This window comes from Polypterus senegalus, chromosome 4 (assembly GCF_016835505.1).
Source record: "Polypterus senegalus isolate Bchr_013 chromosome 4, ASM1683550v1, whole genome shotgun sequence".
NCBI classification, from domain to species: Eukaryota; Metazoa; Chordata; class Cladistia; order Polypteriformes; family Polypteridae; genus Polypterus; species Polypterus senegalus.
This window is the reverse complement of record NC_053157.1, coordinates 31,128,680-31,142,189: the sequence shown is the minus strand read 5'-3', so window position 1 is coordinate 31,142,189 and position 13,510 is coordinate 31,128,680. Positions and strand designations below refer to the sequence as shown.

General features: G+C 37.5%; 1 protein-coding gene across 3 annotated transcripts in view; it reads right to left on the bottom strand.

The window, feature by feature from the left end:
* The window catches only part of dcc (DCC netrin 1 receptor), an 842,366-nt gene extending 831,702 nt beyond the window's left edge, over nucleotides 1–10,664 (bottom strand). For all 3 annotated transcript variants that reach the window (XM_039750409.1, XM_039750410.1, XM_039750411.1), the window contains exon 1: nucleotides 10,408–10,664. In XM_039750409.1, coding sequence (XP_039606343.1) covers nucleotides 10,408–10,498 — 91 coding nt within the window. In that variant the 5' untranslated portion in view covers nucleotides 10,499–10,664. The remainder of the gene's footprint in view (nucleotides 1–10,407) is intronic.
* Between the last annotated feature and the right edge of the window lie 2,846 nt (nucleotides 10,665–13,510).

Here is a 13,510-nt window from a genome sequence, read left to right as displayed (position 1 = left end):
TCCTCCTTTGAGTCAATCTAAATGCATTCGCTTTGAGGCAAGTGTTTTTGTTGAGTTAAATAACAGTGTCTGTGATTGAAAATCCCATAAATATCTGGAACTGATATTCAATTTAACCTAACATATGCTGCTCTAATGAAGCTTCACCAAACCTAAATATGTTCAGGCAAAAAGAATCCAACAGGACTGCTTGTTGGCTGCATTTCTGATTAGATTAATATTTTGGTCAATAATCAGCTCATTACCTTTCTTCTTTATCTTTTTTTTCTGAAAAGAGCTGAAACATTTCTGTAAAAATGTTTCTCCACGAAAATTGTGTGAAGAAAATTACTGGGTATCAGGCAGATGCTTAAACCTGATCACTCTTGAAGGATTGTAAAAGCTGTAGGTTGTCCCTTCAAAAAATTGAATCACGATATAAAGAAAATTGGCACATTATTAGCTACAAGCAAAGAAAGGCCTTTGTAACATTTAGAACTTGAACATGATTTCATTGCTGGCACATCCTTAATAAAGAATTAAGGTAAATATCACTCTTAAATGTATAATTAAGAGGAAAATACAAGATAATATTTGAAACACCATTCTTAAGTAGCCCCAAAGCGTAGGAGGGCAAGGTGGTAGAACGTGCACAGTAAGGACCTTAACACACATCTCCTTTGGCAACTTTTAGGGGAGATTTGTTGTGAAATGAGACTTAAGAGGACCCCAACTCCCAAATATATTGGCTGGGATTCTGTGGCACCGGGGAGACTGACAGGTGAGTGATCTGCTGACTGTTAAATTAGGACTGGCCACTACAACAAGCAGTCAACTTGTCTAGGGTGACTTCAAAACAGGTATTCAGTGTGGAAATGAAAGTCTCATTAGTGAAAATTCTTCCATTCAGACAACAGGGGGATAACTTGCACAGATTTGTTAAGTCGTAACATGCAAACCACTCACTTCATTTCAATAAAATAAAAGAAGAGACAAACAAGCTCTGCTAGAGATGACATTTTTTGTTTATGTTGCATTAAGATTCTCATTTAACACTTTTCCTCCGAGTTTTATTTTCACCAGAAAATAGATCGAATGTGTAATTACATTTTATGCAAATCAAGCAGTAAATCAACAAGAGCTTGCATTTCTCCCAAAATTTCAACCAGAAAGGCACATGAATAGCACTAAGTAGGAATGGGTGACATCACAGATGGCAACTACACAAATTCTCATAATATGTAAAAGCAGCATAAATTATTACTTATGATTATTATTTATTTAGCAGATTCCTTTATCCAAAGACATTTACAAAGCAAATTACACTATATACAAGACTGATTAGAAGGTGCATCAAAAGCAAAATAAAGTCTCTGTAGGCATGATGTCACTGCAGTAACAGAACAAACATCAGCTGTAGCCATTTTTTCTCCTTCTTAACAAACATAACATCAGTTTCTCAAGACATATGAACGTACATAAATTAATATGTTTGAATCTGAAAAATCGAATTCAGATTTGTGTAGAGGCAGAGCTTCTCCAGACTTCACTGAGAATATGGTTGGACAACATCCTTGACACAGCACCATTCCATCACAGGGCTTACTTCCATAATATTATAATATCCTGGAATGCTCAAGAGGGAGTGAGCAGTCAACTGTCTACATTTATAGAACTGTGTTCTATTATAATTCACCATGGAATCCAAAGAGAATATTATTTTCTCCAAGAATGATGCTGATTGGAGTTTGTATCTTCCTCTCCTCATTTGTAAGCCGGCCATATCTCAACTATAAAATTAAGTTATTTACATTCCCTCTTTGGGTTAATCAATTTGAAATCAATCTGCTTTACTGTATGTTAAACCTAATCTGTATATTTCTGTGTGTGCATGAAGTGTTTTGTGAAATATCTCATGTAAGTTGTAGCTGCAAACTTGGTGCAGCGCTCTAGGCCTGCACTCAGTAAGCTACATTATATAAAATTAAATTGACTCGACTCAAGCATGTATACATGCACACACATACACACACAATTTGGAACTAAGAATTGACCTAACTGCATTTAATTCTTTGGTACATACAGAACATACAGACCTCACATGAACTATACCCTTAAAAAGATTAAATAAATGTAAAATATTTTTTACATATATCACTACCAATATGAATATATTTTAAAACATGCTGCAACATAATTTCAAGGTAAATACATTAAAATAGATTGCATTACACAGAAATATACTGTCAAATATGTAAATTATTGTCATTTTTGTATAGTGCAATGTATTTAAATTTATCTAAAATATAAAAACACATATTGCAGGATCAATATTTTGTAAAGCACACATATTAAAAATATTAAGCACACTATTATTAAAAAAATCTTGAGACTTTTTTCCTGTGACGAGACATGATCTTTGGAAGAGAGACAGAGAGACACTTTCACATCCCGCGCGACGTTCAAGTTATGTCATACTTACAACCTTTGGAAGCAAGTCCCGTGATACACATTCAGAACAGGTTAGAGATAATGGAAGTAGGAAAATTGGAAAGTCTCAAAAAAGTGAGTAAAGATCGCATTAGCGCAAACAAACGTAAAATATTACTCTGTGAAATAATAGAACAGCGAAAAGAGATCGAATAGTGTTTGAGGATGTCTGGAGGAGAAGAGAGACAAGGCAGTGAGACAAAGGAAAACAGCTGCTGTACAGGCTTTTAAATGTTCGAAGCGCCGCACAAAATGCAGATCATGCAGCATGGCAGCAGCAGCAAGCCAACAGTTGATTGAGCAAAGAGGAGGTAAAAAAAAAACAACGGTTATTTGTTTCCCATTGTAACACCTTTTAATAGGGGGTTTGGAGGAGTGACCGCATATCCTTGGGATGTTTTCAACAACAACAACAACAACATTTATTTATATAGCACATTTTCATACAAAACAGTAGCTCAAAGTGCTTTACATAATAAAGAATAGAAAAATAAAAGACACAATAAGAAAACAAAATAAATCAACATTAATTAACATCGAATAAGAGTAAGGTTCAATGGCCAGGGGGGACAGAAAAACAAAAAAACTCCAGACGGCTGGAGAAAAAATAAAATCTGTAGGGATTCCAGACCATGAGACCGCCCAGTCTCCTCTGGCATTTTCAGCCCCCCTCTTCACAACGGCACATAGCACTGGCGTGGGTGGGAGCGGTTGGCGCGAAGCGAACAGGGAGCGAAGCCCCTAGTTATAAAATATTTTAAACATGCTTTAAATTCTAGCTATCATACTGTATATTATACATTTTTAAAGTATACAGATATTTCAATGTATTTTAATATATGCCACATTGTACAGTTATTAACTTTCCACTAATAAAAATCTGCATAACAGGTGCTCTAATTTTCTCGATTTATTTCCAGTTAGAATATCTAGTAAATATATTAATCTCTAGAATCTAATATTGAAAAATTACACATTTAATTAATTGTAAATTTTGAAAAATTACACATTTAAATAATTGCTAATATTGTAACTTTTACAATGATTTTTCTTAAATATATCAGAAAATATTGAGATTATAGTACATGTTTGACCATGGAATGCATTGCAGCCCATATATGCTGACACGTCTACCTGCTTAATGAAGTGATAGTGAGTTAGTGGGAAGCCTGAGCCATAAATGATCTTTCAGAACATACACAATGCACTTGGAAATATGTTTGTTACAATATATTAAGATAAATGTACATTATGTTGTATTATATTTCAGATATAACCTTAAAAATATACATTGATCTACATATATTTTATATTACATTGCAAAATATACACATTATTCAGGTACAGTATATTGCAATCTATTTCATTTTCGTTAAGGGTGATCAAGAGCTGGATTAGAACCCAAGCTTCTGTGTCATCTCTGAGGCAGCAGAATTAACCTCAGAACCACTATACTATTATTATATATTTCCAATTGCAATCATTAAAATAATCACAGTTTTACACTGTTTAAATAAATAAATAAATCCATGTAGAACAAGCTTGGGGTTCTTCACCTGTGAAGAAGAATCACCACATATCCACTGCCCTATAAATCCGCCTCCAAAAAAAACCAAAATAACGTCATCCATTTCATCTATGGTTTTAATCTATTTGTAACAAGTTTCAAATGTGTTATAGGAATGTTATCAACATAGAAATTACATCCTTGCCTTCATCTGTAGTTTTCTAAAATAAGCATTTCTGATTTATAACAAGACACTGGTTAAGTTAAGGTAAATGGATTTAGTAGAATCCCAGGAAAAACCACAATGCATTGTGCAACTTATGTGACTTCCTAGCACATATGTTCCAAACCATGTTGAAGTTGTATCAACACTTCTAGAAAACCAGTCTTTAATTCCTTTGGTACATTTCACAACAAACAAAATCTCAAGATTCTAAAGCAATTTAGAGTACTTTACCAGACATATCATCTCTAAAAGAAACTACAACAAATTATAAATATGTCTGCTTGGAATGTAACAGGATTATAAAATATTATACAGTACACATTTAAAAAAAAAAAAAGCTACCAGTGTGGTTCTTTAGAGCAATGCCATAAAGGAACCACTTTTGGTTCCCAAAAGGTCCATCCACATGAAGTTTCCAGAAAGAACCTTTATTTATTTAGATCCGTATTAGGCTCCTCATCTTCTTATCAAATACGCTACCGTGGCTGTTCATTTGTCTGTCCAGGATTTTAAATCACCTGTAGCTCGCAAACCGTTTCACCTATTGACTTGAAATTTGGTACACATATACAACGTGACATCTACTATCCACTTTTGGGGTGACCATTTTTATTACTCTTTTTATTTTTATTTTATTTTATTGTAGAATCAACTCTCGGGAGCGCAGCAGGGAAGCCGTGCACCACATGCATATGGGCGCTGTTCTCATTCCCTACCACCTTCACCATCACTTCCCCTACCTCTTCATCATTTAAATCATTCTTGAGGCAGATTGAAGACTTAAGTGCCAGCTTAAGTAGAAAAATTAAAGAAAACGTACTAAGTAATTGCAACACAAAAACTAACCCTTTCCAGAATGAAATGATGCTTTGTCAAGCAATAGTGCTGCAAGAAACCACAAGGCCCAGTAAAGAATTATAAAGTGCCAGCAAAGAACTATTATTTTAAGTGTTTAACAACCAACACAGCTCTTACAAGTGGTACCACTGCTTACAAATACTGTCTAAAATTAAGCATTGATTTAACAGGAGCAATACTGTTTGTACCATTCAAGGCAAAACAATGATTGACCGGTTCTGATTTTAACAGATAGTGAATACAGAAAAAAAACTAACACATCACATTAGAAACTTATATGGTAGACTATAGATTATATGGTTATTATATAAAATGTGCAATGTGACTGAAAATCTGTGGATGTAATTGATACCAGAAACACTAAACTACTCCTGGTGAAGGGCGGAAAATTAATAAATATGAAGTGTCTTTGCAATTTTTAAAGTTTAAAATTTTAACCTCATGAACTATTGATATATGTTGAATACTCTACCATTAACCTGTGGCTGCACACCCCATTAATATCTGGAACTGATATTCGATTTAAACAGCACATGCTGCTCCAATGAACCTTCTCAAAACCTAAATATGCTCAGACAGAAAGAATCCAGCAGGACTGCTTGTTCTGAATAGATTCATGTCTTCATAAATAATCAGTTCATTTCATTTCTTCTCTATCTGTTTCCTCTGAAAAGAGCTGATACATTCTGCACAAAAAAATGGTGTGTAGAAAAGTACTGCGTATCAGGCTGATATTGAAACCTGATTGTTCAGGAAAGACTGTTAACAGCACTATATGCTGTCCAGTTAGAAAACTGAATCAAGATACAAAGAGAATTGTCACTTTATTGGCTACAAACAAAGAGAGGACTTCATAATACTTGTAACTTGTATAATTAAGTGGAACATACAAGATGATACTTAAAACAACAGAGTTCATAAGTAGTCCCAAAGTGTAGGGCCCAAGGCCGTAGAAAGTCAGAGCCTCAACACAGTTCTTCTCAAGTCTTCTTTGGCACCTCTTACAGTCACAAGACCAAAACTGGCCTGCCACGTTCACTGCTCACAGCTAAATTTGACTCACTATGGTTTATTACAAATTCTTGTTGGTCCCAGAAAAGCATGAACTATCTGTACTATTCAATAAAAAAGCAATGACTGAGTAGCTTTGTTCTGAACAGGTGCGGAATAGATAGAAATAGACACTACCTATCACATTAGAAATTTGTCTGAGAAACGATAGATGCTCATGGCTGCAGGCATTTCAGGAAATTATATTTCATTTTACTTATTTTAATATATACTTCAGGTATATTTATACAGAACATTTTATAATACTTTGACTTGTTACAAACAATTTGTTTCCAGTGATCTGACAGTGCTTTAATAACTAAGCTTTCTATTAACTTTATTTATTGAATGTTACTGCCCTATTGTGCAGATTGATGTGCCTCACGTCTCTATGGCTCCAGGAAAGGCTCGGACTACCTTGAAAGAGGGAAGGAAATTTAATAAACAGAAGGATCTGTCACCAACATGAAGAAACAAAAAGTGCCACTGAGGCCTCTGGCATTTGCTCACCAGTTTCATTCCCAGATGGAGTGGTTTCAGGAACATTCTGCATGTTCTCTTTGAGTGTGTGGGTTTTCTGTGAGGATTCTAACTTATCTTCATGTGCCTGGCAACTCTAAAGTTTTCTCTCTTTTTTTTTTTTTATTTGTGAGTGTGTAGGCTTGCTCTAAGATGTATCATTGCCCCATCTGTGGCTGGATCCCACCTTGGACCTGTGTAGTACATGTCAGGCTCATACGGTGCTGCATTGAAATGAGTAGTTTCAAAGAATGGAATGTGTCCTATAAAAAAAGTGTAACTTTCTATGAGTTCATTAATACAGGGCATTTCAATGCTTGTTAATAGTAAAGTGTTTGATTTGAAATGCTAGCTGGTAATGAGTTCTTCAGTAAAAGCACAGGAACACATGCTGGTAATGGATAAACTTCAATAATTAATTACATTTATATAGCACTTTTCTAACCTACTCAATGCTATTTACATTGATAGCGTGGAACCCCTTCAACCACCACCAATAAGTAGCATCCACCTGGATGATGCGACAGTAGGTATTCTTGCTTCAGCACACTCGTCACACATTAGTTGTTAGGTGGTGATGGATTGAGAAAGACGGGATGGTTAGAGGGCAAAAATGACCAGGCCATGGTGAACAATTTTCACAGCATCACTGCACTTGAGCATTGGGATACATGCACACACCACAAGGTAAAAAACCCTGATGGATCAGCAACACCTCTTCCAGCAACAAACCAAGCTTTTGCTTATTGGTCTCCCATCCAAGTATTGGCCAGACCCAAACATGCATAGCTTCAGGTGGAGTACCTGTTCTTCAGAGCAGTGGTATAGCTGCTGGCCATGGCACCTGCACTCTACTGTTGGGAATTACTGCATCACAAACTAAACCATGAGCCACAATGTGTTGTACTTTAGAACTTTTGTGACTTTCAGATCTTGGAACTGTTAGGTTAAATACGTTGAATTTGCTACTGTTCTCAAAACTTCTCTTACAATCTTGCAGTATATCTAAATACTGTACACCTAGAGGTGACCAAGCTGGAATCATTTTAAAAATTCTCACCTCTATAGGATCCAACTGGACTTCAGAACACCTGATTTGAGGACAACCTCATTTTATTAAACTCAACTGAACCTAACATTATTTTAAAAAGGATGTTCAGTTCACCCATTCAAGCCTTCTTTGGGATGGGGCAGGTGTAGAAAGTGCACATTCCGTAAGTAGCAGTGGGCTTAGGGACTTAAGATCACCACTGATGGGGTAGCAGTCGACGGTGAGAAATCGGAAACTACTGTATATGTAATAATAATAATAAACTCGGAAGCAACCCCTTAAACTAAGCAAAACGCAGGAAAATCCACACACAAAACAAAGGCACCAATTACTCCCAGGCAAGCCGGGTTGCTCTTTCAAAGGTCGGAATTCACACCAACAGTCCGTTTTGCATGCTCCACACAGCTGGCAGCCCTGGAGCTTTGGTAATAAGTTTAAAATGGATGCAGTGACAGGGCATTGATTTATACTGCACCACTCCGGCTGAGAGGGTCTGCCCGCACCACACCACAGCCTCCTGAGAGAGACAGAGAGAGAGAGAGAGAAAGAGAGAGCGAGAGAGAAGGCTTTATCGTGCTTTACAAAATGAAATCGCCAAAATCAGGGCTCTAAAACGCTTTTTGCAGTCCCGATCTGTGTAAACCTCCTCTCATTTATTTTAATTCTCCGATTATATTCAGTTTTTCTCTATAGATGACGCTACATGTAAACATTTCAACGCAACGAATATGCGGACAAAGATGGGATACAGAAAATGCGAATAATTGTTTGGACAGTACGAAAAAAATCTCACGATGGTGTAGTTTATGCCTAAAATTAGAGTCAAATGCACAATTAAAGTAAATTATATATATATATATATATATATATATATATATATATATATATATATATATATATATATATATATATATATATATATATATGTGTGTGTGTGTGTGTGTGTGTGTGTGTATTCTCAGTAACAACGGGGTAAGCTAACGATCGAATATAATCATTACGAATATTAAAATCTAACTAAAAACAAAAAACTTTATTCGGCACATGTTTGAATACCTGTTACAAAAAGGATATTCTTTAAAACAACTGACGGGAGTTTTAAATTCTAAGAGGTAAAAGAAGGGCAGCGGATCCGATGTGTCGTTAAAGTGCACCGCAATCTAATTTTCAAACGTTTTATCTTGGCGAACCGTCGGCAATTGGATGTTAAAGTAAAGTATTCATCTGCTGCGCTTTATTATCTCTCTGCGCTGCCACTCGTGGAGAATACTAATAGCGGGGCAGTGCGCGACTTACCGAACAAATCCTCAGATAAGCGGTCAGAAACAAACCCAAATATCAGAAAAATCTAAAGAACCAAAAGGCGCGTGCTTCCATGTTGCTAATGGAAAGTAGAGCTGTGACTTTAAAATACAGGAGGGCTCTACTGCAAGCGCGAAACTAAAATGCTAGGTTTGGGTATCGATTTGCACACAACTGAACGTAAGCAGCCGAAGGTGTCTTATAAGGCCGTTTCGACTTAAAAGAGGGAAAACCAAATCATACTACTTATACCAAAATGCTTGCTGAAGTGTTGATTGATTAATCCACAAACTGTTCAAGCTAGGTTTTTTTCAACGGTTGAAACAATACGCTCAGCAGCCCCACTGATTCTGGAGGGTTGTGACCCCTAGCGATCCTAAAAAATTCGAACTCTTGGTCTTCCAGCTCAGTCGTCCAAGAGGCGGTGGAAAGAGACCTTCCTTGCGTGAGCAATTTCACTTTTGTTGTATGCATCACATGAATTTAACATTTTTTTCAATAAAAAGACTAATAAAATGAATCGTCTTAAACAGCAGCATCATGTTAATTAATTCAAATGGAAACGGAAGGCTATGCGGTTCTAGTGGAGACCACAGTGTGTATTTATCAATTAATTGACGGCATTCAAACACTCCAATGCAAAATAAAAATAATAAACACGAATTCATTACATTCGCACCTAAGATGTGTAAAGCCGGAATGATCAGGCACAGCCGATGACCTAAAGACATGCCCACCTCCTTGAAAGCATCTAACTGGCAATAATATGCTATTCGACTGAACATCCCTTATAAAACCACATACAAGCGTATGTATAACACAGTAATGTGACATGTGTGTTTGTCTCTTACGGCTTGCGAATTAATTGGTCTTTAAATTAGGGTTGCAGGCGGTGTCCCCAACAGCAAGGATTGAATCAAATGGGAATATATCCCGATATGAATCCATATCCTAGTATTAAGAAGTCCCCCACAGACGTATACGGTAATTGATTTATTTATGACAAATGCGACACAATACAACACCCGGCAGCCCATGCTCCGATATGTCGACTTACCTGAAAAGCAAAATTTGCAAAATGTAAAATATGCCCTCTTAGTGTAAACTGGGAATCAATTCTTATTTAAAAATATCAAATGCAGAGAAAAGAAGGGAACTACAATTCAGGTTAAAAATTCTTGAGTTTACGTTGATATGAGTTTTTATATATGCACATATATATAGTTTATAGCTCAACCACTAATAGCAATTCTCACGACGAGAATAAATCCTTCTCAAACCGTGCAAGGCGGACTGCAGACATTACCACCACAACCAGTGATATTAGTGAATGCACAGAAATCATACATGGGTAAATCATTAGTTATTTAGCACGTTATGGGCTGTCGTCATTGATAGGATTTCAAACGAGGAAAATTAACTTACCACTTGCTGCAGCATCACTTTTCAAATTGGTTAGCCAAAGTACTAGAAAAAATAGCTTTTTCAGACCAATATATCCAAGAGTATTCTCCATGACTCAAATGAAACGCTTCTGTCCCACAGACATAAACTCCACGCTCCGCCGTGCTGTCCCTTTTTAAGTAGTGAAGTTTAATTTAAAAGAGGAACATCGTGAGGGAGACGAAGACAATCAAAAATTGAAAAAAGAGAAAAACAATAGCCCACAAATTCAAAGCAAATCAAAAAAGAATAATTTTCCCAATGAAAAAAGTCAAAGACCAACGCAAGCCGAGTCAAATGTTTGTTTGCTCCATCTTTATTGAAACGTTCCAGGCAAGCGAGGAAAAAATGCATATGCTAAAGGAAAAGAGGAGGAGGAGGAGAAGACCGGGAGATTCACTTGTTACGGGAGCTGTCCGCTAGCACTGGGACTTGGATCTGTGAATCCATTGATCTAAAGAGGTGCTCAGGTTGGAGCTAAGGAGCGGGCGCCCGGCTCCTACGGAACGGAGTCTCTACTTGCCCCTTTGCTGCCTTTTTTCTCTTTCCCATTCAGTGTGCAGAGCGGCTCGTTCGCTAAGCTCGCAATGCCATCTCTGGGCAAAATGTGAAGTGAGCAGCCTTCACTCGCAATGAAGAGCGAGCAGTGCAAACATGTGCGTGCTGCGAATTCTACTGCGAAGGCACGGACGGGGACTTGGCAAAAGGGAGAGGAGATTCAAACGCAAAAAGATGGGTATCCAAGCGCACGAGTGCCGACGCTATTCCGGAGACAGGCTCACTCGTATTAATCTCTATGATGCACACTTTTTTGGCAGCCATACTACAGATGGACTCAATATACACGGGACTGTTTCAATATTTTTCACTTTATCGTCCCAACCCTGCAGCCACAGAAAAAATATCATTAGGAAAGACATTAACGACCGTTAAGGGGTTATTGTATCATTATTACTGCTTGCAAAAAAATAAAATCAAGCTATCGTGTGGTGACGTTTGCTTCACCCCGTTTTAGAGCTTTACTTTTTTTTATTAACCTATTGATGGACGGCCCTGCTCTGGAAAAAGCGATTTTAGAAAATCGGCGTTTGTATAACTGCATGTATAACCTGGGATCTGTGTGTCACTTATCACTTCTCCGACTCCTCCCTGAAAAACAGATAATAAAATGCTGGACTCTAGTTATGTCAACAGGTTTCTCGGAAATCGTACAATTATTCTGTCAGATTTTTTTATTGCAGTTTTACACAAACACTTAGGTTCATATAAGTTTCAGTTGTCGTATAGCTATAAAATATACGTTGCCTTAGTCAAATGTAAAGTACGTGCTTATGTTCAATTAACTGAATACTTAAAATCAGCCAGTCAATCAGTCGTACATTTTATCAGCACAAGTAATACTTTTCATTAAAGCTGTGCAATGGTTCACATGTCATTGTATAATGCTAACATGCATTAATGGAACCATTTGTGCAAACCTACAATTAGCTGCCATGTGGTATTGAAAAATAAGAAAAAGCTGCTTTTTTAATGTATGGTGGGTGACAAGTTTGACAGAGTTTCAAAAAAGTATCATAAATCAATTTCCACAACCACTCAAAATCCACAGCATTCAGTTAAAAAAAAACTGTTTCCAAAAAGCTTTAACTTTCCAAGTGTACAAAGGCGTGGAGATCACTTGGACCACAATGCAACGAATGGGGTGGTTCTTTATACAAAATATCAGTTTATGTAAATATAGAACGGTCATGTGTACAAGAATTGAACAACCAGGTACATATAACTGGGCAGCACGGTGGCGTAGTGGTAGCGCTGCTGCCTCACAGTTAGGAGACCTAGGTTTGCTTCCCGGGTCCACCCTGCGTGGAGTTTGCATGTTCTCCCCATGTCTACGTGGGTTTCCTCCCACAGTCCAAAGACATGCAGGTTAGGTGGATTGGCGATTCTAAATTGGCCCTAGTGTGTGTTTGGTTTGTGTGTGTCCTGTGGTGGGTTGGCACCCTGCCCAGGATTGGTTCCTGCCCTGTGTTGGCTGGGATTGGCTCCAGTAGACCCCTGTGTTCGGATTCAGCAGGTTGAAAAATGGATGGATGGTACATATAACTTGTTTTTTTAATGCAACAGCGTATAATGAAAATGGACATTACATGTTTTGAGTATAAAAATATTTTCATTTTGAGTATGATTAACATAAAATAGGTGAAAAATGATATCAATACCTGAGACAGATTATGCCTCTGATTAAGAGAAAATAATCTGATAATTTTGTTTCAACATCAATTCATTGTGTTAATGTGATTTATGTCATACCCACAAACACATATCTACAGTATTACCAGCAAACATGATCATTTGAAGTTAAATTAACTTAAATTTGATATGTAAAAAAAATCCCCTTTTGTTTATTTTTTTCAGTGCTCCCATCACACCCCTTTTTAACCCTTAGGGTCAGCCACAGTGTGCTGTGAGCACAGGATTATCCTGTGCTGATCTGGTCTTAGTCTGTATTTAAGGTAACAAGACTAATTTTGGGGCTTAGCACTGTTGCAGTGTACAACAGAGCTGTGGACTAGCAGTGGACCAGGACTAAGAATAAGGGCAGCTGAAGTGTGCTTCTTTGAATTGGAGAAGGGGAACAAAGTTGTGTATTTTAACTTAGACCACCTTGTGAGCAGAGTTAACAGACAGTACTGTGCGTAATGTTACAAAATGAATTCTGCACATATCAGACAGTCTGTTACAGAAATGAAAAAACACTAATATGCAATTAAAAATATGGAAACCATATTTGATATGGGGGCGGCACGGTGGCGCAGTGGTAGCGCTGCTGCCTCGCAGTTAGGAGACCCGGGTTCGCTTCCCGGGTCCTCCCAGCGTGGAGTTTGCATGTTCTCCCCGTGTCTGCGTGGGTTTCCTCCCACAATCCAAAGACATGCATGTTAGGTGGATTGGCGATTCTAAATTGTCCCTGGTGTGTGGGTGTGTTTGTGTGTGTCCTGCGGTGGGTTGGCACCCTGCCCAGGATTGGTTCCTGCCTTGTGCCCTGTGTTGGCTGGGATTGGCTCCAGCAGACCCCTGTGACCCT